This window comes from Neophocaena asiaeorientalis, unplaced genomic scaffold, assembly GCF_003031525.2.
Source record: "Neophocaena asiaeorientalis asiaeorientalis breed wild unplaced genomic scaffold, Neophocaena_asiaeorientalis_V1.1 scaffold191, whole genome shotgun sequence".
Taxonomy (NCBI): domain Eukaryota; kingdom Metazoa; phylum Chordata; class Mammalia; order Artiodactyla; family Phocoenidae; genus Neophocaena; species Neophocaena asiaeorientalis.
The window spans coordinates 1,340,964-1,365,791 of record NW_020175105.1 but is presented as its reverse complement, the minus strand read 5'-3'; the positions used below and the strand labels follow the sequence as shown (position 1 = coordinate 1,365,791).

Below are 24,828 nucleotides of genomic sequence, written 5' to 3'. Positions count from 1 at the left end.
TTTTTTTCTTTGCGGTACGTGGGCCTCTCACTGCTGTGGCCTCTCCCGTTGCGGAGCACAGGCTCCGGACGCGCAGGCTCAGCGGCCATGGCTCACGGGCCCAGCCGCTCCACGGCATGTGGGATCTTCCCGGACCGGGGCACGAACCCGCGTCCCCTGCGTCGGCAGGTGGACTCTCAACCACTGCGCCACCAGGGAAGCCTCAGTTCCTTTTTTTTTCATTGAAGTATAGTTGATTTACAATGTGTTAATTTCTGCTGTACAGCAAAGTGACATATATATATATACATTCTTTTTCATATTCTTTTCCATTATGGTTTATCACATGATATTGAATGTAGTTCTCCTTGCTCTCCAGTGGGACCTTGTTGCTTATCCATTCTCTCTATACATAGTTTTTAAACCAAAATGAGAAGCTATAAAAAGAAACAACCACAAATATGTCTACCCCAAGTTGAAGGAAAAAGGCTGCAGAAACTGACTCTGACAGGGTCTAGATGCCGGATTTGCAGACAAAGACATCAAAGCAGGTATTACAATATGCAGAAAGAATTTTTTTAAATGTGGTCTTAATGAGTCAATGGGTAAACATATAGAGTCAAAACTGAGCAATGAGAACAGTAAAAGTACTTCTGTAACATTCCTGGAGCTGAAAGCACGATAACTGAAATGAAAAAAAAAACTCGCCAGATGAGCTCAACAGCAGATTGGAGAAGGCAGAAGAAAGAGTCGGTGAACCTGCAGGTGTATCAATAGGAATTATCTAAGTGAAAAACAGAAAGGAAAAAGGTGAAGGAAAAATGAACAGACCCTCAAAGCCTGTGGGACAATTTAAGAAGTTTTCACTTGTGTACTTGGAGTCCAGGAAGGATAGAAGAGAGAAAAAGCAGCACAAAAAATAACTGAAGAAATAAAGGTTGAAAATCTCACAAAGTTGGTGAATTTAGCAAGGTGGTAAGACAATGATTAATAAACAAAAATAAAATGTATTTATATATGGAAGCAGCAGGAAAATAAACTGTAATAACATTGCTATTTAATATTAGGAAAAATATGAAGAATTGAATTAACAAAAGTAGTACAAGACCTATACAATAAAAACTATAAATCACTGAGGGAAATTAAAGAAGACCTAAAAAAATGGAGAGAGATGCTATGTTCATGGACTGGAAGACTTAATCTAGTTAAAATGTCTACTCTCCAATACTGATCTATAAACTCAATGCAATCCCAATCGAAATCCAAACAGTCTTTTTGTAGAAACTGAAAGCTGATGTAAAATTTTTATGACAATGCAAAGTCCAAAGCAATCTATAAAAAAAGATTTAAATAATTCTACAGTAATCCAGAGTCCGACGCTGGCATAAGGATAAGTGTGCAGATAATGGAACAAAATAGATGGTCCAGGGCTTCCCTGGTGGCGCAGTGGTTGAGAGTCCGCCTGCCAATGCAGGGGACGCGGGTTCGTGCCCCGGTCCGGGAAGATCCCACATGCCGCGGAGCGGCTGGGCCCGTGAGCCATGGCTGCTGAGCCTGCGCGTCCGGAACCTGTGCTCCGCGACGGGAGAGGCCACAACAGTGAGAGGCCCGCGTAACGCAAAAAAAAAAAAAAAAAAAAAAAATAGATGGTCCAGAAATAGGCCAAACTTATATGGTGAACTGATTTTTGACAAAAATGTCACAATAATTCAATGGAGAAAAGATAATCTTTTCAACAAATGGTGCCAGGACAACTTGATATCAATTTGGGGAAAAAACAAACATTACCCCTTGCCTCTCACCATCTACACAACGTATGTATTACAGACAACGAGTCTGAGACCTGAAATCACAAAACTTCTTAAAAGTAAGACAAGAGAAACTTTTGTAACCTGAGTTAGTCAAATGTGCCATCGACAGAATACAAAAAAATATAACCCACAAAAGGAAAGCTGATAGAGTAGCTGCCACCAAAATGAAATACTCTGCTGTTTGAAAGATGCCATTAAGAGAATGAAATTGTAATCCACAGACTGAGAGAAAATGTTCACTATTTATCAAAAAATTTGTATTAACCTCTTCAAGTCAATAATAAGGATCAAATAACTCAACAAAAATTGAGCCAAAGATTTGAAAAGGCACTTCACGAAATAAGCTGTGCAAATGGTCATCGGCCACATGCAAAGATGTTCAGCAGTCATAAGGTAAAAGCAAATTTACGTCTACTAGAACTAGCAGAATTTCTAAAAGTAAACACTGTCAAACCAAGTGTCTTCAAGGATATGGAGTAACTGTGTCACGAGTGCTGTGCTGATCCTGTTTTGAAATCAGGGCTGAAATCTCTCAAGTCCACTCCATGGGCAGTTACCAAGCTCCCATCCCAACTTCTTCCTTTCTCAGGCTCTAACACTCCTGAGTTAGAAAACACACACCCCACCTACAGAGGTCCCAACACCTCCCACGCAGGAATGGCTTGCTTTTACTAGAGACCATGGAATGGAATATAGTACGATGTGGCATATCCATACAACGGAATATAATAGAATGTGGTGTGTCCACACAATGGAATGCTACCCAACAAGGAAAGGATGTGGCTGATACATGCAACAGCAGTGTTGATGAATCTCAAAAACACAGCAGATGGAAGAAGCCAGACGCAGGCTCATCTCTCTGATTCCAGGTGTATGAAATTCCATAAAAAGCAAGTTACAAACACTGTCGTGACAGAAAACATGTCAGCAGTTGCTTGGGAACAGGGTGTATGGGTTGGGGATTTGGGGAGGGATAACTGAGAATTGTACCACACAGTCAAAAGGGGGCTGTTATACGTAACTTTCTTAAAAATGCTAAAAAAAACTAAAAAACACTAAAACTAAAGTAAAAACACTACATAATTTATACATGATAAAACAAAACTGATTGAACCATGAAGAAAAATCTGTACAAACAAACTTGTTAAACTCGCCCTTATCTTCCTAGTTACTCCATCATTTACCTATCTTTAGTCCCAAACTCCTTGTCAACTCTTCACTAATTTATGGTTTATTTGCCTAAAGGTAGAAACGACTCCTGCTCTGATCGATTCTTCAGATCTTCATTCTCTTGTGAAGGCTCCCACGTACAAGTAAATTTTTAATAAAGTCTGTATGCTTTTTCTCCTGTTAATCTGTCTTTGTCAGTTTTCTTTTCAGACCCAGCCACGGACCCTAAGAGGGTCAAGAAAACTTTTTCCTTTTGGTATACTTCATAAAATCCGTTCCGTTTCTTAACTATATAATCGCATTTTTGAGAGCGTTTTTATTTTCCCCAATAGTCTTGTTATTTTAAATGTTTCATTAAACCATCTGCATTTTCTTCAGGTCACACTTTATGGTTTTATACATCTGGAATTATTGGCGCATTAAACTGACTCCTCTGAAGAGTATATTTTTAATGAAGAAAATGCTCTCTCTCTACAGATGCTGAGATGCTGGGTAAACTTAGAGAAAATCTGTTAAATGGAAAACATCCTCCTTTTTAATCACTTACTTTCATGGATATGCCAAATATTTTCACAGGTACTATCTTTATAGCACTGTACAGGAACTTTCCTTAATAAATAGGTTTGAAGACAAAAGCACCAAATAATTCATCTCTGATTTTTTTGAGTGGTCACTGAGTTCAAATGTTGGAAAAATCAAGGGCCTTCTCAGCACAAAATATCTAGAGATCCAATTAAACATATAAGCTCAATCAAAACATTCTACCTACAAACTGATACAGCCCAAAACACAGTAAGAAAATTTGAAAATTAAACCTTAAATACACATGGAGGTCCCACTGTGTCATTCCCTCAGGTGTTCTGGAGACACCTCCGCACTGTCTGGTTCACAGGTTTTGTTGCAACAATGGTAACCTTCTCAAACTTCAAAAGCAGAAGACTTTTTTATCTATTTGTTGAATACTGATTAAGGATCTCCAGTTGATTTTGAAAGAAACATGCAGCCAAAATACAGAGAATTCATCTACAGAAATAAGTCAAAAAATGTTGCAAAGCACTTAGACTGACTTCACTGTAGTTCTTCCAAGGTTCAACCATTTCTAAAGAAAAAATCTAACTGGCAAAAGAGGCACTAGCCAAGCTGAGATTTTTTTTTTTTTACTCACAAAAAGACATGCTTAGAAAACTATTTAATACTTTTGACAATTATAGCTTCTACAGTTATTTCTAGGATATCAATTTGTTTGGACACAATTATGAATAATATGTGTACTCCAGTCAACTTCAAATGCATTTCTACCCTACTGGTTCCTTACGTTAGGTAGGTAATGTTTTTATAATGATGCTTTGCTCTGCTAAAAGTGTATTCATAGTAGCAGTCAAAAATGATTTTACTTTCAACATCGAATTTTGAAAATGCACCTAAAACAGAATTAGCAATAGCATTAGATGTTTTGCATTTGATTTTAATTGATTTCAATTTCCAAAAGCTTTGCTTTGATTCCAGAAACTGAATTAAAAAAAAAAAGACAACTGATTTTGTTTGTGAAAGTAGCTGAATTGATTTTCTATCTAAAGCACACGGAAAACTGATGCAACACTGACATTAAGTTTTTACTATGTTTTTCTACTGCTATTGGAGCCAACATATTAACAGCTATGTTTTACTTTCTGTACAAATACAAAAAACCCACAGATACAAAAAACCCTGCAATTGAAAAGGAGCAAAGTTAATCTAGAGTAAGTGGCTCTCAGTGAGACTCCATGGCTCAGATGGTGACAGGTAAGTCACGCTTTCTGCTGTCATGCCTGTTAAATCATTGCCTTTATTTTTTTTTAAATTAAATTTATTTATTTAGTTATTTATGGCTGCGTTTGGGTCTTCGTTGCTGTGCGCGGGCTTTCTCTAGTTGTGGTGAGCGGGGCTACTCTTCACTGCAGCGCACAGGCTTCTCATTGCGGTGGCTTCTCTTGTTGCGGAGCACGGGCTGTAGGTGTGTGGGCTTCAACCGTGTGGCTCGCGGGCTCTAGAGCGCAGGCTCAGTAGTTGTGGCGCGTGGGCTTAGTTGCTCCGCGGCATGAGGGATCTTCACGAACCAGGGCTCAAACCTGTGTCCCCTGCATTGGCGGGTGGATTCTTAACCCATTGCACCACCAGGGAAGTCCCTAAATCATTGTCTTTAGACGGTCTTCTTAAAATGACTACTAACTTATGAACTACAAGCTGATACTTCTTAAACAGATGGATGTTTTCTAGTTTATTCCTATCTGCTTAGTGAATTCACTACAGCTCTCTAAAATGACTAGACAAAGTTTGTGCAAATTACAGGCTCATCTTCAATAGCTTTGAGAAACAGAAAATCAATACTAAAGGTCTGTTAAATGTTCACTTTCTTCCTAATTTCATCCCTTTAAAAAAAAATTTTTTTTTGTGCTCGTTGCTAGGGAAATCATTATTTGCCAAACAGTAAAGCATTATTCAGACTTCCATGTGGGGCGGGGGAATGGGGGGCACACAGCTTAGCGTCTCATCCCTGTCCAATCACCTTTTCAGGGACTCCTGTGCCACCAGAGTGCTGCTTCCTTGGGGTAGGACTGTCCATGTTCACCTTTTTGGTAATTTCACAAAGGCTTCTGGCATTTTGGGTTTTTGCCTGTTGAGTGAGGTGCTGTAAATCACTCTAAGTTTAATGACAGGGAAGAACAGCCAGTTTCAGCTTTCCTCTGGATTCCCGGCATAGGCACTCAAACAGATTAACATGCCATCAGAACACAGAACAAAAATCAGATTCTTGTCTGTTTGATTAGAATGTGTGAACAAAACGTTACTACTGAAGCATCTTACCGGCAGGTGAAAGACTTTTTGCAGGCGCTGGATTTCATTTTTATTGTTTTTTAAAAATAAATTTACATTCTCTCCAAATGTCCTCTAAAAATAAGACCAGACTGGATGAAAATAGCTTTCTTTAAAACAAATATCCTTTTATTCCCCCCCTGCTTATAAAATCTTAATGAATGAGCCCTTCCTGGAGGCTTTTCATTACTCACAGGGCCAGAGGGAACAGTCTCACATCTTCATTATTCCGATGCTGTATTTTACATAATGAACAGCAGGCTGCCTTGGTGATCATTGTTTCTTGAAGCCTGGGGTTTGAAGTGGTTGATGTGAGATGTTCCTGGCACTCAGAAATGGGTCAGAGCCCGAAGAGGCAGTGGGGTCAAGGGTCAGGAAGGTATTTACAAGAGCTGAAACGACGAAATTTGCTTCCAGGGTTTGGGGGAGCTTGGTACGGTCAGTCTCTCAAAGTAAAGGCAGGAAGCTCGGTCTTTTTAGAAGGGATTAAGACCTTGGAAACATGTAAAGAAACAATATAGTTGACAGTTTATTCTAAACAGCCAAGAATGGAGGATGAAATGAGCAAGTCCTGTGCCCTGGCCTTGGGGCCGTCCACGGCCGCACAGGAAAAAGCCGGCCAACACGGAATCACTCCTGGGGGGTGGCGAACACAAAGGTCCGGGGGCCGCAATGCTTCCTGTGATAGGAAGGTGAGGAACACATGTAACGTGGGACACAGACATCAGCACTGGCCCTTGGAAACAGGTAGAGTTGTTGGTTCCAGAGGCTTCTGATGGCTTCCAGGTGGAGGGAGCAACTGCAGAGAAGCAGGTGAAGTGTGGCCACAGCTCTGGGCAGGTTCAGCCCAGGAAGGCTCATGGCGGGGAGGCGGGGGCCCTGTGGGCAAGCTGGGCGGCTATGTGTGTGTTGGGCCTGTCCAAGGGGCGGCAAGGGGGCTTCAAAAATCTAATTATTCGGAGATAAATGAATTTGGGGCTTTTAGCGGGAAATGTTTGAGGCTTTTTGTAAATATTAATCACATGTATTTTGTTTGCTAAGGCATAGCCCTCCTTTAAATGACAGATATATAACAGGTTTTCATTTGCAAAGGCAAGTTCATATATATTCTTCCCTATTTTATCTATTCCCTTTTACAGATAAGGAAAGCGAGGTCCAGATGTGGCAGCAGCAGAGGGTGGGTGGAACCAGAGCCAGCAACCCTGCCGCCAGCTCCAGGCCCCTTGGGGAGGCTCGGATCGCCCTGCCCGGTTTTTATGTTTCTCTCCATGTGCTTTAGAGGAAGGTGATACGGGGTCTTCTCTCTTTTGTTCTTCAAAGAATAAGTGTTTATCTTGTCTTAACTGTTTATCTTGTTAATTTACAGAATGACTTAGTGACATAACAGAAGATGAGAAAGAAAAAAAGATAACGTCCGAATTAACCAAAGAAAGGAAGCTTGTCCTTTCTGTGCCACCAAAGTGGATTGCTGAGTCAGGATGCCTGGGACATCCTGACTAGTGTATGCATTAGTGTCAAAGAATAATCAGTTTTAGCACTGAAGTGCTCTTTCAGTCATCCGGTCCAAGGTGGAAAGTACTTATCTCTGAACTGGGCTCCCCAGCCTCTGAACACTGCTGACGAAGAGTTCTAATGGTCAGAAAAGTCTGCCTTGTTTCAAAGTCCACCCATTTTTAGCCTGTCTCTCCAGAGGTGACCTGGATTCAGATGTACCAGCATCTGGTGCTCTCAGGAGCTGAAGTTTAAAGTGTACCTTGGTACCCACCGTGACCTCACCGCCTCAGGTGACCAAAAGTTGCCCAAACCGCATTTTTATCCAGAGTTATGAGAGTCAGGTTATAACACAGGTTAAAATACAGACACTCTATTCAGAGGCCTATCATTCTTATTATCTAACGTGAGCGCTCCTAAGTAAAGAGCGGTGATGTTTTTCTCTCCTATAATAATGCTTTACTCAGCGATGGCTGACGTGCTTTCCTTAGACACTCAGGGAATGTGTGATTAAAGATAAATTCAGTTCACAGCTGTCAGGATTACCAAATTGTAACTACTCTTAAGCGAAGGCATTTGTTTGAGAAAAGATGAGATGCAATTTTCAGAACCGGTGGTTTAGGGGGACCTCCTGGGGTAATGGGCTCTTTTATACCTGGAGCTTATCTTCCTGAAATACAAATAAGAGGTTGGGTTTTGCTGTTAGTGTAAGAGCAGAATGCATATTCTGATCAACAAAGAGGGTATTTTACATCCCGTGGACGCACCCACTGGAAGCCCTGGCTGAGAATATTCATCGCCTTGTTCTCCTGGAGATTGAGCGAGCTGTCCACAGGGCCATGTGTCTCATGCTGTCAGCCACCGACAGCTCATTTCTACCAGAACGCATCCCATGGAAGGGTTCTGGATGCAATTCCAAGTTACCTCTGGTAATGGCACCATTGATCAAGCGGTGGATGGGGTACAGGTATCTGCCTGCCTTGGATGAATGGCTTTATTGTATCTCGTGAAAATTGATTTCCCTTTTGCTGAGGACACAGTCTGGAGGTATCTGAGACCACTGGATTAACGACCAAGTGGCTTTTAACAGATGAATGATGGCGAAGGAGTATGAATGGATAATCTTCTAGAGGACAAAGGGCCTTGCCTGTGAAATACAGCTGGAAATGTATCCTTGTGCCCCTGCCTGGCAGGCCCCAGCTCTGCTTCCACCTCCAGGCCTGCAGGGCTATCCCAGCCCACACACAGGGGGACCTTCACCCCTCCACTGCCCAGCCACCCCTGGGGCCACAATCCTCCCTGGCCCCCTCAGAGCCTCCTCCCCACTGGGGAAATCACCCCTTCCCCGCCCATGGTCTTTCCCATTGCCATCTTATCTCCTGGCACACAGCAGAGGGTCAATGGATATCTGCTGATTGAATGAATGAAACTCTTCTAAATCCATCATGTTAGTTAATTGTCACAAAACGTCCACAGATGTAGCTACATTTAATATGTCCATTTTCCAGAAACGATACAGAGAAATCAGGTTACTTGATCAGATTCTTACTCTGAAGCCCTCATTGTATAACGGGGCAGTCCAATAACTGGTTTTCACATCAGTGACTTTCAGTAATCGAGAACCATGAGAGTTCTCTTTAAAGTTACTTTGTTAAGAAGGGAGAGAAGTAGAACACATTGTAGGGAAAATAGCATCGAAATACTGTAGAGTTTTCAGTCTTAATATTCAAACAATGGGCACAATTTTCTATAAATTAAATTAATGAAAGGTTAGCAATTTTATCATAGAACCAGAGATTTTACACTGTGCACGACCTCCTGTAAAACAACACGGCAATATGTACCAGGATGATGAAACTGTTCCAAGCCTTTGACCTAATCATCTCACTCCTGTGACGTTATCCTAATGAAATAATTCAAAAGCAAATAGAGGCCACACACATGGTGATGTTTTACTGCAGTATTACTCAGTTTTTTTCCTCTGCTTCCCTCACCACTTTCCTCATCATTCAACGAAAGCAGCAGACAGGTTATTTACAGACCACTTCCCCGTCTAGATGGTGAGCTCATAAGGGCAGGAACCAGAACCTTACTCATCTTTGTATTTGATGTAAAATATATAATAAGTGCCCCTAACTTTTATAAAAGCAATATATAAGCACACACCCACACACGTACATACACACAGACTCCTCTACAAAAATCTAAAAAAAGAACCCAGCGTTCAACAAAAGAGCCAAAAGTTCAACAAAGGAACATGCTTAATTACATCAGAAGACACGTGATTCGGGTTCTGGGTTGTGAGAAGGACACACAGGGGAATTAACCTCCTGTAGGAAACAGGACAGAGAAGGTTTTCCAGGTGAGGACATTCGAGTGCCAGTCTTTATAAAAAGGGGGAGGCTGGGAAGGGACTCCAGGCGGGTCCTCAGCGAGTTCAAAGGGCACGATGCAAACTGGAAGTGGCCAAGCCTCGTGGAGGCTGGTCTGTGGCCTGAGCCCCAGATTGGTCTAAAATCCACAGCCAAATGCATCCAGACTCTAGGAAACATGCAAATAAAGCCACGGTCATACACTTTCTGCCCAGGTTCATTGTGAGCATCTAACTCACGAAAGCACTTCATTGTGATAACTGGGTAGCGACGACTTCAGGGCAGTCTGTGTCTAACTTGATTTACTTATCTTAAAAAATAAGGTTTTGCCCCAATGTTTGCAAACAAAAGTGTCTTTTGAGCTATTCACAAATTTGCAAAGAGGAGCTGCTAATTCAAAGGTCTCCAGAGGAGATGAAAACAAATTAAGTTCCTGAAATCAAGAGATCAGCCCCGACCCAACCCTTCTCTGTGTCTAACTTGTCAGAAGTGAGCAGACCTGAGAGCCGTCTGCACTCAGGACACCCAGCATCTTCGCCTAGCGTGGACCTCAGCAAACCCAGAGCTGATCTTAGTTCACAGTTCACGAAGGAGGAGGAACACCATGGGGCATGCAAGTGCTTCTCTAAAGCATAAGTATCGATGCTCACCGGGCTCTGTGAGGATTCATGGAATACGATCTGAATCTTTACTCCCACTAAACCAAAATGTAAGTAAACACATGGATAAGAAATCCGCTAGGACTTTGGAGTTAAGTTCTTGGTCTACATTGGGAAACACTAACAAGAAGGTGAATAAAGCTTTGACATTAAAAAATCTATTTAGCATGCCATTTGCATCAACATGGATGGACCTAGAGATTATTACACTAAGTGAAGTAAGTCAGACAGAGAAAGACAGCATATGATATCACTTACATGTGGAATCCAAACTACGATACAAATCAACGTATCTATGAAACAAAAACAGACTCAGAGACATAAAGAACAGACATGTGGTTGCCAAGGGGGAGGGGGGAGGGAGAAGGAAGGAGTGAGAGCTTTGGATTAGCAGATGTAATCTATATACAGGATGGATAAACAACAAGGTCCTACTGTACAGCACAGGGAACTATATTCAATATCCTGTAACAAACAATAATGGAAAAGAATATATATATAAAACTGAGTTACTTTGGTGTACAGAAGAAATTAACACAACAGTGTAAATCAACTGTACTTCAATAAAATTGAAAAAAAGGTAAGCACACTGAACCAGGAAAAAATATACCATATGGCTTATAGCAGCAAGTTACAAAATCACTGTGATCGGATTTAAATTCTCTTCATTTTAGTTTTTTTTTAACATAAAAAATAAGGCCAATAATAAACACTTCTACACCTCCAGAGACTGTAAATTGGAATGAGAAAAAAACTTTATTTAGGTATTATTTTTTAGGAAAATTGCTTATTAGGAAGTCATTTCCTCTGGGGTGTTTCTCTGTGTAGGTGATATTTATTAAGTTTCTCTTTTCTGCTTCGGCTGCTAGAAAACTTATTGTCAACTCTGCAGGCCGTCTTTAACAACGAGTTGTTATGAAACACAGGGTGATGCGGAGCATGTGTCTATACTAACTTTTTCTCACTTGCCATTCAACAGTCATTTTTTTTCTCTGCCCTGAGATTTCAATTTTTGAAATATTACATACTACATATTTCTATAAACTCTAAAATCTCTAGAAAAACAACAAAAATGCATCAAAATCTCAAAAAGATCTCATTCCTGCCTAAAGCTGCACGGCTCCACTGTGTGCTTCTCTTATTAAACTTGACTGGGAGGAAACATTTTTAAAAAGTGAGAAAATGAGCACCTCAAAGCAGTGGTTCTCCAAGGTGGTCCCAAGACCAGCAGCACCAAAAACACCAAGGGAGGCACACATTAAAAATGCAAATTCTCATGCTCCAGGCCAGACCAGCTGGATCAGGAACTCTGGGGAGGGGGTGCGTCAGTGAATCTGTGTTATAACAAGTCCTGGAGGTGACGCTCACCAGGGTTGAGCTGGGTGAACCCTGCCTCCCGGGCTCTGGGATCCCAGAAGAGCACAATACCTGCATGAGATCTGGATGTACCCAGCGACCTCCATTCTCCCTGCATCTGCAGCCCCGTGTCTGGGAAGTTGGGTCATTGTGAGGGAGAGTCTAGAATGACACGGGGGAGCGCAGCACCGAAGGGGGCAGAGAGGTGTCCACACCGCGAGTGAAGAATACAGAAGAGGGGTTTGTGTGGGCTGTACGTCTGTGTCATGCACGGGGCTCCAGAGCACAGAAGTCTAGAAAACCCCACGGGCCTCTATGGGTTTGTGTGTCTGCAACCCTTTATGGCCTCCTAGCTCTTCAAGGTACATAACGGTATATACTTAGAAGGGCCTCAGCTTCTACAGGCTTAACGAAAAGATTTCATAGTTATCAAAGGCACCAGTACAGGGTTTGAAAAGGCACCTTCTCAGGGAAGATGAGAAGATGTGTAATCAAGGCTGGCCTTAGAATTCAATCAAAGGAAATTACAAAAATTTCACCTGTCTATCTTTTAAAGAGACTATCCATATTTTTAGCAGCTTTATCGAGGTATATTTTAAACACCATAAAACTCACCCCTTCTAAGTGTACAATTTAATGATCTTAGTAATCAACCCAGTTAATAAACATTCTCTCACCTCAGTAAATTCCCTCCTGCCCATCTGTGATTAATTCCCCTCTTTGATCCTAGATCTAGGCCACCACTGAGGGGCCTTCTCCCTGTGTAAATCTGCCTTCTCTAGACATTCCAAATTAGTAGAATCATACAATATGTGGTCTTTGCAACTAGCTTCTTTCATTTAGGATGTTTTTGAGGCTCATGCATTTTGTAGCATATACTTATAATTTGCTGATCTCTTTTTATTGGTGGATCTCCATTGCGTGGATATAATCACGTTGTTTATCCATTCACCAGCTGATGGACATTTGGGTTATTTCTATTTTTTTGGCTACAAAGGATAATATTGCTATGCATATTTACCTACACACCTTTGCATAGACATGTGTTCAGTTTCCTGGGATTGAATTCCAGGATGCAATTGCTAGGATAGATAAAAGGTTTTGTTCACTTTTTAAGAAAATGCCAAACTGTTTTCCAAAGCACATGGACCATTCCCACCAGAAATGCTTGAGGGTTCCAGTTTCTCCACATCTGTGCCAATACCTGATGTTGTCTATCCTTTTGATTAGAACCATTCTAGAGCGGGTATACTGGTATCCCACTGTGCCTTTAATTTTTATTTCCCTGAGGACCAAGGAGGTTGAGCATATTTTTATGTGCTTATTTACCATTTGTTTACCTTCTTCACTGAATTGTCTGTTCAAATCCTCTGTCCATTTTTTATCGGGTTGTTCATCTTCTTATTGAGTTGTATGAGTTCTTTATATACACTGGATACAAGACTTTTATCAGGTATATAATTTGTAAACATTTTCTCACTGTCTGTATCTTATATTTTCATTTTTGTAATGAGGTGCTTTGAAATGTGAAAGCTTTTAATTTCTATGATATTCAATTCATCAGTTTTTTTCCCTTTCATGAGTTGTGAGTTTGGTGTTGAATCTAAGAACTCTTTGCCCAACCTAACGTCATGAAGATGTTCTATTTTTAATAATATAAAAATTATATAGTTTAAACTCTTACATTTAGGTCTGTGATTCATTTTGAGTTAGTGTTTGTATATGGGGTGATCTAAGTAAGGATGTAAGTTATTTTTTTTCTTTTTTTCACAAGGGTGTCTAATAACCCCAGCACCATTTGTTGAAAAGGATGTTCTTTCATTCTTTCCCTGTTGAAATGCCTTAGTATCTTGGTGAAAAATAAATAGGTAAGGATTTACATTCTGGGTTTATTTCTAGACTTTCAGTTCTGTTCCATTATTGCATGTCTATCCTTACACCAATACCACCGTATATTAAGACTTTATAATATGTTATGAAATTGGATAGTGCAAATTCTCCAGTTTTGTTCATTTTCAAATTGTTTTGTCTATCCTTTAAGATCCATAGGAATTTTAAGATCAACTTGTCAATTTCTACCCAAAAAGTGTGTTGGGATTTGTATAGAGTTTCATTGAATTTATAGATCAATTTGGCGACAACTGCAATCTTGATGATATTAAGACTTCTACTCATAAAATGTCTCTCCATTTATTTATATCTCTTTTCAGTAATAACGTGCAGCTTTCAGTGTATAAATCTTGCACATCTGTTGGTAATTTATTCTTTAGTATTCTATTCTTTTTGATGCTATTACAAGTGGAGCTATTTTCTCAATTTCTTTTTTATTGTCCATTGCTAGTGGTTCACTGCTTGCTACAAAAAATGACTTTGTATATATTAATCTGGTGTTATTCTTCATTAGTTCTAATAGTTGCGTGTGTGTGTGCGTGTGTGTGTGTGTGTGTGTGTGTAATCCTTGGAATTTTTCAAATATTTTTCAGGACATCTCTGAGTAAAGGCAATTTTACCTCTTAATTTGCTTTATTGTATTTTTTTTCTTTCTTTCTTCCTCTTTTTAACCCCACCATGTAGAACCTCCACTACAGTAGTGGATAAAAGTCGCAAAAGTGGATATTCTTGCCTTCTCTCTGATCTTATTGGTGAAACATCCAGTCTTTCACCATTAAGTATGATGTTAGCTATAGCTATAGATTATTCATAGTTGCCCTTTATCAGGATAGAAATTTCACTTTTGCTATTTTGTTGAGAGCTTTAATCATGAATGAGTGTTGAATACTGTCAAATACCTCGTCTCCATTTTTGAGGTAATTTTTCTTATTCTTTATCTTTTTGATAATATGCATATTACATTAATTGATTTTTCAGATAATAAACCAACCTTGCATTCCCACGATAAATTTCACTTGGTTACAGTGTATTATCCCTTTTATGGTGCTGGATTCAGATTGTTAATATTTTGTTAAGGAGTTTTCCATATATAATCATGAAAGAAATTGATCTGTAGTTGTATTTTTGTGGGTGATACCTTTGCTTTGCTTTAGTACCAGGACCATAAAAAACACACAGAATAAATTGAGAAATGTTCCTTCATCTTTATTTCCTGAATGAGTTTGTGAAGGATTGGTGTTATTTTTTTCTTTAAATATTTGACAATATATTTAAAGTGAATCCATGTAGGTTTAGATTTTTATTTGTGGGAAGCTTTTGATTACAAATTTGAATTTTTATTTCTGTTAGGGCAATTCAGAAATGAACTGAGTTAGTCTTAGTAATTTGTGTTCTCTTAGAAATTTGTCCATTTCTTCCAACTCGTCCAGTTTGTTGGTATAAAGTTGTTAATAATAGCGCCTTATATTCCTTTTCATTTTCGTAGGGTCAGTAATAATGTCCCCTCTTTCCATCTTGATTTGTCTCTCTGATTTTTTCTTAGTTTAGTGAAAGTTTTGTCAATTTTACTGACGTTTTCAAAGTCCCAAGTTTCAAAGAGCTAACTTAACTGAACTAGCTTTCTCCTAAGCTTTTCCTATTTTCTATCCTATTTATTTCTGCTCACGTTTTTGTTACTTTCTCTTTTTCACTGTGTGCTATGTTTTTAGAATACTTTGCTCTTCTTCCACTCATTCCTTAAGGTGGAAGCTCACATATTTATTGGAGAGCTTTCTTCTTTTCTGATACAGGTGCTTAAAGCTGTAAATTTCCCTCTAATCACTGCCTTAGCATCATCCCATACATTTTAGTATGGTCTGTTGCCATTTGTACTAGTTCAAAATATTTTCTAATTTCTCTGTGATTTCTTCATTGGCACATGGGTTATTCAGAAGTGTGCTATATAATTTGTAAATATTTGCAAATTTCCCAGATTTCTTCTGTTATCGATTCTGCTGAACTCTGTTATGTTCAAAGAATAAAGTTTGTATGAGTAAGTTCTTTACATTTATTAAGATTTGTTTTATGTCCCGACATACGGTCTACCCTGGAGAATGTCCACCAACTTGAAAAGCATTCTTCAGTGGCTGGGTGCCATGTTCCACATATATGTCAGTTAGGTCAAGTTAGTTGACAGTGTCATTCAAGTCTTCCATATCCTTGCTAATTTTCTGTATAGATTTTCTGTGAATTATTGAATAGCTTGTTGAAATTTCCAACTATGATTAAGTTTCTATTTCTCCTTTGAATTCTATCAATTTTTAGTTTCTGTATTTTGAGGTTCTATTATTAAGTGCATATACATTTTTTATTTGTTGTCTACAAGTTTTCTGGCTTTATATTCCTCTGATCCTCCCTGACTGACTTTTTTAAGTTAAATAAATATTTTTTAGTGTGCTATGTTTAATTCCTTTGTTCATTTTCTTAGTGATTGCTCTAAGAATTAAAATATGCATCTTAATTTATCACAATCTACTTCAGATTAATACTAGATTATTTTCACTAAAGTAGGAAATCCAATTTATTGTTCTCTCGTGACTCTACACCAAGAGCAGGTCCTATCACAGAACTACAATGTTACAAAAGTAGTGGTGAGTGGCAGCATCCCAGTACATACAACTCAGTGAGAAAACTTGTGTGTATGATTAGCGGAACTAGAAGAAAGACACAGAGGTCCACAGACAGTTGGAATCCCTTTACATTTTTCTTTCTACTTTTCATCTCTACTTTTTCTCTACTTTGTTTTTCTGTGTTAGAATGGTTTATTCATTTGTCAGATACATTCATTGCATACATTTTTCCAAACACGTGAGCTGCTTTGCATTGGTTTAGTAATGTTGTTTGATGAACAGAGGTTTTTAATTTTAATAAAGTCCAATGTATCAATTCTTTCCATATGGTTAGTGCTTTTAGTATCTTTTAAAATTAACCTTTGCCTAATCAAAATCATAAAGGTGTTCTATGTTTTCCTCTGAAAGCATTATTTTAACTTTCACATTTAAATCTGTAATCTATTTGGAACTGTTTATCTTTTGTACAGCGTGAGGAAGAAATCAACATTTACCTTCATGTTGCTCCCAACTGACATAGTAGCATTTGTTGGAAAGATCACCCCCTCCCCACTATACTGCAGCATCAGCTTCATCGTGTATCTAGAGGTCTTTTATTCCTAAGTCTTTTCTGACTCTATTCTGCTCTGGTTTGTCAGTCTTTTGATCTTTGAGACAGTACCACAGTGTGTTGATCACTTTTACGGTATACATTTTACAGCTTTGTTGTTCTTCTTCTGTATTTCACTGGCCAGTTTTTAACTTGTCTTTCCATGTGGATTTTAAAATCAATGTGGTAATTTGCACAAAAAAAGTCATTGTATTTTTTTTTACTGGAATTATGCTGAATACATAGATTTTATTTCTTTAATAGAGTAATTTGAGGCTGCTGACATCTTTACATTAGTGAGTCTTCCAATCATGAATATTGTCTATCATTCCATTTACTGAGGATTTCTTTAATTTCTCTCAATAAAGCTTTAAGATTTTTAAGTGTGGCACTCTTGTCCAATTTTGTTAGATTTACTTCTAATTATTTGGTATGTATGATGTTATTTGAAAGAGCAGTTTTTAATTCATTTCTATTTGTTTGTTGCTGGTATCTAGACATACAGCTGATTTTTACATATTGATTTTGTAAAACAAACTTGGTATAATCAAGTATTAATACTGATATTTGTAGTTTCCTTTATTTTTTTTATGGTTAAGATCATGTCATCTTAACTAATGATCAAGTGTTTCCACAAGATTCGTTATTATCTCTTTGGTAAAAATTTTGGTAAAATGTAATGTTGAAGCCATATGACGGGAGTAGGCTTTTCCTTGTGAGAAGAATCTTGATATGAATCACACACACACATATCATTCAGTTCTGTCCAACTCACTACATGTGGTTTAATTATGGTCTTATCTTACTGTCTGAAATACACAAGAGAAAAACAAAAACAACCATGTCTAATTCTTAGTGCTTCTCACATGTTTTCCACGAAAGTGCTTCTAATAATTTGAAGTCTCTATATTTATCTTAAAAATTTCATAAAAGTTTTCATTTTCCTCCAAAAATAGCCATATTCATTTTCTGGTGGAAATAAAGTTCTAAATAACTACCATCAAGTTGTAGTGAATACTTCTGGGAGATATACAATCTCTGTACTCAGTGCCTTTGTGCTTTTGGTGTACATATTCCCTCTTGGGTATAATATTCCACGTTGGAGAATCAGCTCTAATCACAACAAGGCCCTCTTATGTCAACATCAATGTCTTATATTTGTCAGTTTCCTGCCTTTGAATGTTTAAAGTAAGGTAAGGTGCACATATGCAGGACGGAAGTCTTCTGATCTCCAGCTTGAAGGGAATGTGTGCTGTGAACGTAAGCCTCATCTGAGGTACTCCAGCACCAGAGAAAACCTGAAATCCTGAAAGTCAATAGAACACTCACTGTTTGTATCAGTAGGAAAAATCCAAAAACCAGTCCCAAAGAAAAGAAAATCCTTGGGAGACTGATCTATACAAATCAACAAAGTGATTATTTTAAGTTGTATGCTATTTGTGATCTTTTATTTATATTCCAGGCATTCTTGATTTCAAACTTTTGTTCCTTTGATGCAAGTGACTTTGGCAGCTTGCAACTGAATCGTGATTTTCCTTTCCATCCAAGCTAAGTCCATCCAAACATTTAATTTTACAAGGCATCACTTTTGATGTCCTGTAATCTGTGATCTATCAGATGTATAACTTTTTCTTATTGAAAACAGACTACTGTCACTTATTCACTAATCTCAACCAATTATTACAGGACGTTCATTTCTGATAGAAACTGTTCTCATTTTTCAAGCAAAGTTTTCAGTAAGAATTCTGAACACCATTTGCCCTGTCAAGGTCAGAATACCCTACAGCTAGAGACAGATGAAAGACAGATTATATCTAGTGAATACGTTATAACAAAATTTAAGAGTACTTACATGATTATAGACATTTACATTTATTTCTGGGTGTATTCCTGAAAATAAAAAGTTGTTGCTGTTTCGATATAATTGGATCAAACCTTTGAATACAAATCCTTTTGTATCCTGTAATCTTTTTTAATCTAGTTTTACAAAACATATTCATCCTCCTTCTAAGAATCTTTAATACAATACCCCCAATCCTGCCTTATTTCATTCTATGCTGTCTCTCAAAGTGTAAAGGCAATGGCAGAGCATTCAGAAGTTTGCTATCAGGGCAGCAACCATCTCTCTCCCCAAACCATCAGTGCAACATTAAAACATTCTGTGAGCCTCTGACTATACCGTATTTATACAGGTTTTACTTTTGAACATTGTTTGCTTCTTCAAACAATAAAATTAAATCTTAACATTAAAAACTGAATCAACCAGAAATAAGTGACTTTAAATCTTTATAAAATTTTAACATATCCACACATGATAAAGAATTAATTCAAATAATTTCTAAGTTCTCTAACTCTATACCCTAAGTGGGATATATCTTAAGGGCAAAAAGAACTGCAAAAAAATCTTGAACTTTAACCAGTAGGTTTCATGCTGGTTGTGGTATAAATAGAAGGTATCCTGTGTATGTTATGAAAAAGAACAAATAAGCAAATGTATTGACAGTGTTGGGTGATATACAGAGATAGGGAGAGATGGGCACAGAGACAGAGCTCAAAAGAGATAAAGCAAATAAAACAGCAAAATGTGAATAATAGGTAAATACAGTGAAGGGTATACCTCTGTTCTTTGTGCTATTTATCAACTTTTCTGTAGGTCTGAAACCTTTCTAAAGTTTCAGGGATTGAAAATATCCTCAAGGATGGAAATCATGTCTTTCCATCTTTTGTACGAAACGAGGATTCCCTGACTGTCTAAGGCCAAAACTTTGTGTTTATTTTTTTGTCATAACTGACAAAAGCGACACAATATCTTGCATACTTAAGATGCCAACTATTTGAGCCACTTATATTCAAGCCATTCACTAAGTGTCACTGACTCGGGAAGGCTCAGTCATGCCGCCTCGTGCAGTGTGCTGCAGCCTGGACCTCAGTCGTTGTGGTCTCCTCACCAACCCCAGGCACCAGCGCCCCCTCCCCACGCTTACTTCACTCCACACCACCGGTGGAGAGGCTGCCACCGTCCTGTTTCCACAGAAGCTTCACATCCTCTTCTATTGATTCCTTTCAAGAGTTTTAAAATTTCTCGTGGTGAAATCTGGGTATCTGTGTGCACTTGGTGAAAGGCATCCGTGGAACCTCACAGCCCACACAGTGGGCCTGACTGCAGAATCTCAGAATTGCTGCAGACCCTAATAGCAGCCCCGTGTAACCGTCAGCCACTGACAAAGCCCACCCCACACGGCCTGATGTCCAGCAACCCCACAGATGACGAGCTGACGACATCACAGGTGAGCCCCTCCCGTCTCTGAAACACTCAGGCCATGGAGGTGCCTTCTTCTTTTTGAGACACTCTGCCCTGGCTTCGTCCTAGCACTGTGGCCTTGGGGCCACAGAGAGACGGCCCAACCCTCTCCCAAGGCAGTACCCGCATGTACTTGAAGATGTGGTCTTATGTCCAGAGTCTGCTCTCTTCCAAGCTGCGCTCAACTGCTTCATCCCACCACCATCCTGAGCCACGGGTCTTCATCCCATCCTCCCTGGGAACCCACTCTTCTCAACACCCTCTTAAAGTGAAGCCTGGATGCACGCAGCATCTCAGGTACAAAGTACTTATCCTTTAGGATGAGGAAACACTCTCCCTTGCTAACCAAAGCCATCCTGCCATTTTTCTTTCATAAAGCAGACAAGGCTTTTGATCTCCCCCAGGCTCTCACTGGGAGTAAGAGGAGGTTCTCTTCCTGCCAATGTTGCTTATGAAAAATATTCAACGATGTTTCACGTTTAATCCACTTAGTAATGAAAAGTAAATAAGCCCAACCGGCATGTTTGATTTGTCTCGGAAAGAGAGAAACTGCTTTGCAAGAACAAACACAGTTAAATTAAAATAAGCGACTCTCCCTGAGAGTGGAAATTGAATTTTCCCCCAAAGAACTAAACGTGTGTAAAACACTGTTCTGACACCGATAAGAGAGAGCAGGCCTTACTGGAGCCCAGCTTCCGCGGGTCCCCGGGGCCCAGAGGGCAGGGACCCGCGCGCAAGGGCGTGGATGCAAATACTGAAACTCACATGCCTCCCGCAGTGCATCCCGCGCTGCATCCCGTGCTTCATGGGCGGGAAGCGCGCAGGGACCCCTGCGTGGTCGCGGGCCGGACGCGCATCCACCTACCGTTTTTGCAGATTGGGCAACACTGGTCGGGCTCGTACACGGGGTCCACGCACTCGGTCTGTGGACACGCGGACACCGCGCACAGCACTTCCCCGCTGGCCTCGCAGCGACACCGCTCGCACGGCGACACCTGCAACACAGGCCACGGTCAGGGCAGGGTCTCCATCCTCGGCCCTGAACGTCACGCACTCACCAACCCCGGGGTCCCAGAGCGTGAGGACGGGGCTGGGGCTGAGCAGGCTCCCCCGGGGGGAAGGAGGGGCACACTGGTGGGGCCTGGGATGCTCAATCCCTCCCAGCTCCACACCTGAGCCTCTGTATTTTTATCAACCCACATAGTGAGCTTCTTTATAAGCTTTATGTTGAAGAAAGGGTTTTGTTTCTTAAAAAATTAAATAACACGTCATATTGAATTCTTGCCCAGCCACGCATCCTGCAGGTGAACCCTTTTCCCACAGCTCTGCCCAGGGCCACCCAGCCAGCCCGGCCCGCCCCCAGCATCTCAGCTCTGAGAAGACATCAGAGCAGGGCAGGAAGGGCGGGGTAAGGGAAGGAGAAACGGGGGGCTTCTCAGGGCCGGGGACCCGGCGGGGAGCTGTCCCAACGTGATCTCATGTCAGTCTCATGGCAATACTAAACACCCCTACTAACATGATCGCCCTAGTTTCTGGCGAGGAAACTGAGACCCAGAGGCATCAGGCCACCGGCTGCGGGCAGACCTTTCATCCGAGACAGGGCTCCGGCTCGAGTCCAAGGCCTCTCAGGGGTCGTCACCCAGCGTCACCATGGCCTTCATCTCCAGGCTCCAACTGGCCTTGCTGCACTTTCCAGCCACTGGCCCCAATTCTACCTTTTTGGGTGGCTCCAATCAAGTGTAATGGCCATTCCTAGCAATGCTGGACACTGCCAACAAATCCTCCTGTAGTAACTCAGGCAGGCCGTGATGGGGATGATTTCTTTTTTCCTGGAAACCACCCACAGAGTGATTTTTCATCTGGGGTGACCCACGCCAAAGCAGAAACAGCACATGTGGACCCAGCAGTCGGGAGTTGTGATGCGGAAATACGTGCTTTAGAGGACAGTGCGGATGGGAGGGGGCGCCAAACGGTTTTCTGGCAGGGAGGCCCCACTTGACTTTTGCGTACGACACGAGTGGCACGACCAGCACTGCGCAGACAGCACTCTCGGGTGCTCCCTTGGTCTGTACCGTGCAAAAACCCCAAACTGCAATCTCCACCAAGTGGCCTGGTTACTGCATGAAGCAAAAGCTCAGTTTGTACTTAAAGGCACTAGACCACTGTCTGGCTGGGAGTCACGACTTAGGGGTGTGTGTGTGTGTGTGAGTGTGTGTGTGTGTATGTGTGTGTGTGTGTGTGTATGTGTGTGTGTGTGTGTGTATGTGTGTGTGTGTGTGTGTATGTGTGTGTGTGTGTGTGTATGTGTGTGTGTGTGTGTGTATGTGTGTGTGTGTGTGTGTATGTGTGTGTGTGTGTGTGTATGTGTGTGTGTTCACGCTTAGAAAGTAACAAAAGAAAGAAAAATACTGAGAAAAAAAACTTTAGAGTGGCCCGGGACAAAATCTTGACTTGGTCTGCATTATAGCCTTAGAAGTTAAAAATCAACCTTACAACAATGTAAAGGCACGTTTTTGAGAAGCGGTGCTGGCACAAGAAGGTTCTCTCGCTACCATAACAGGCATCTCTCTGCCAACGCTCTCCTCCTGTCCTTGTCTCCTACCAGTTCTCTTTTCAGCCTGTAGCATCCTTGTGTCCAGGGTGGGTTTACTCAGCAAGCAGGATAAGAAAAGGATTCGGAATTTTAAAAGCGGAGACCCTGAGTCGCACAGGATGTAACCGAGCAGGACCCTATGGGTCCTTCCCAGAATAGACCCTCACCCATGTCCTCAGCCTGTCTTTTGTCTGTAGAAAAACTTTAGCCAAAGAGTAAATTTAATCAGAGAAGTGAGAAAATGCAGAAAGAAAGGAAAACAGTCAAGCAAGACAAAATAATACTTTAGCCATTAAACAAAGTTTAAACTTAGCTCCTCCTTAGGGCTTAGTTCCTCCTCAAACCCTGTAGACAATGTTCTGAGCCGTGTCCTTTGACCTGTTTTGCAGATACTGACATCCCCACCGGGTGGGAGAAGTTAGCTGCAAGCTGCTCACCAGCACGAAGACCCCAGACCAGCTGGAGCCAGGAGGTTGCTGACGCCGACTCCCGAGGACCTCACCAGCAGCCAATCAGAAGAATGTCCAGGAGGTGACCATGCCCTCTGCTTCTGGAACATTCTAAGACTTCTCACTGCCCCCTCCGGGGGGGACACACAGTCTGGAGGGCACTCGCCCGCTGGGTCAGACGGTGGGGAGGCAGCCCCTGCCCTGGGGGAGGTGAGGACGGTCCCATCTGGAGGGCTGGATAGTCAGAAAGGGGCAAAGAGGGCCGGGGATGACTGGGGTCTGTCCTCAAGAAAGGGGCACGGCCCTTCCTGTTCTGGAAGGCTGTGGGCAGACCTTTCATCAGAGACAGGGCTCCGGCTCGAGTTCAAGGCCCTTCCCACCCCCTTCCTGTTCTGCAGGGAGCAGGAAAAAGCCCCATTTCGGTTTGGAATTTGAAAGGAAAGAAGGGCCCTTCTGTCCTGTCCCCAGGACAGGGCTTCAGGAGAACAACAAAGGTGCAACTTCAAATCAGAAAGGCATCATCACAGGACCCGAGGAGCCCCTCCTGGCTGCTTCCTGGGCAGGCCTGCAAACTAAACCCTCCTTCCTGCTCTGGGACTGAAACATCACCCTCTCCCACCACAGAGCCATGCTCAAACCACACATGCACCCGGGACTGCTAAATTCTGAAAGGTCTGCAACGTGATCAAAAATTGAACTGTGGGTTTTACTATCACTACACATTTGGAAATCCTGGTTCAACTATGTGGAGATTTGTTTACTTCTCAAAAATCAGAGTTGAGGCTTAGAGTGAGGGTCACGAGTGTGTGTGTGTCCCTCCCCGGCCTCAGCTCCCAGCCCTGCTCTGTCTGCCCCAGCCCACTCGTGTGGCTGGGATCCACCCCACACCCCATGGGAGCAGGTGGGGCAGCCAGCTCCGGTGTCTGGGACCCTGGTGGGACGTCAGCCTGCCCAGACCGTGACTAGATTCCACATGCTGCTCTGATTCCAGGCACCAGGTCTGAGCGTCACCCCAGCCGAAGAGCCCTCAGATACCAGCTCAAGCACCAGAAGGCCTCCTGTCGACCCATGTTCTCTGTCCTTCTGTGCAAACGGAAGGTAAGAATGCCCAGTGCATGGCTGGATCTGCGAGCAGGAACATGAGCTTCTAGGGTGTGTTTCTGCAATCCCGCCTGCTAGCAATAGCCACCTACACCTTGTATTACACGTCTAATGACAGAAATGCCGTCCTCTGCAATCTTCCGGTTACAAATCAAGTTTCGTACAGAACTTAGATGAAGCACCTAGAGGAACACCCGGGCATTTGGGGAAGAGGAGCCATTCTCAAGGTACCCACTATGGGCTGGAGTAGTCAACCGCTGTGCTGGAGGACGAGAGCACAGTCTTGCAGGATTGGGAGTGAGAGTAAAGAGAAGCTCTGGGCTCTTCATTCATTCATCCCAGTCCTCAGCCCAGACCGATGAGACCCACTTGTGCTAGTTCCAGGAAGGTGGGAACATGGGTGACGGCTGGGGGGTGGAGGGGGAGGGGTTAGGAAGGCTGGCAAAGGGCCAGCGCCTGGACCAGCCTCAGATCCAGGTACCGATACTGAGGGCTGCTGCTGAGGGCTCTCACTGGCCCCCTCTGCTTTCAGTCACCCCAGTGACTGTGGCTTAGGAACGACAGTGCTGCAAAGTGGGTCTAACCTGAAGCAAATCCATGCAGAA

At 41.7% G+C, this 24,828-nt stretch overlaps 1 protein-coding gene across 1 annotated transcript in view; it reads right to left on the bottom strand.

The window, feature by feature from the left end:
• VWC2 (von Willebrand factor C domain containing 2) overlaps nucleotides 1-24,828 on the bottom strand; it is a 114,271-nt gene that overhangs the window by 70,959 nt on the left and 18,484 nt on the right. Inside the window, 1 exon segment of the mRNA XM_024764381.1 lies at nucleotides 20,946-21,075. Coding sequence (XP_024620149.1) covers nucleotides 20,946-21,075 — 130 coding nt within the window.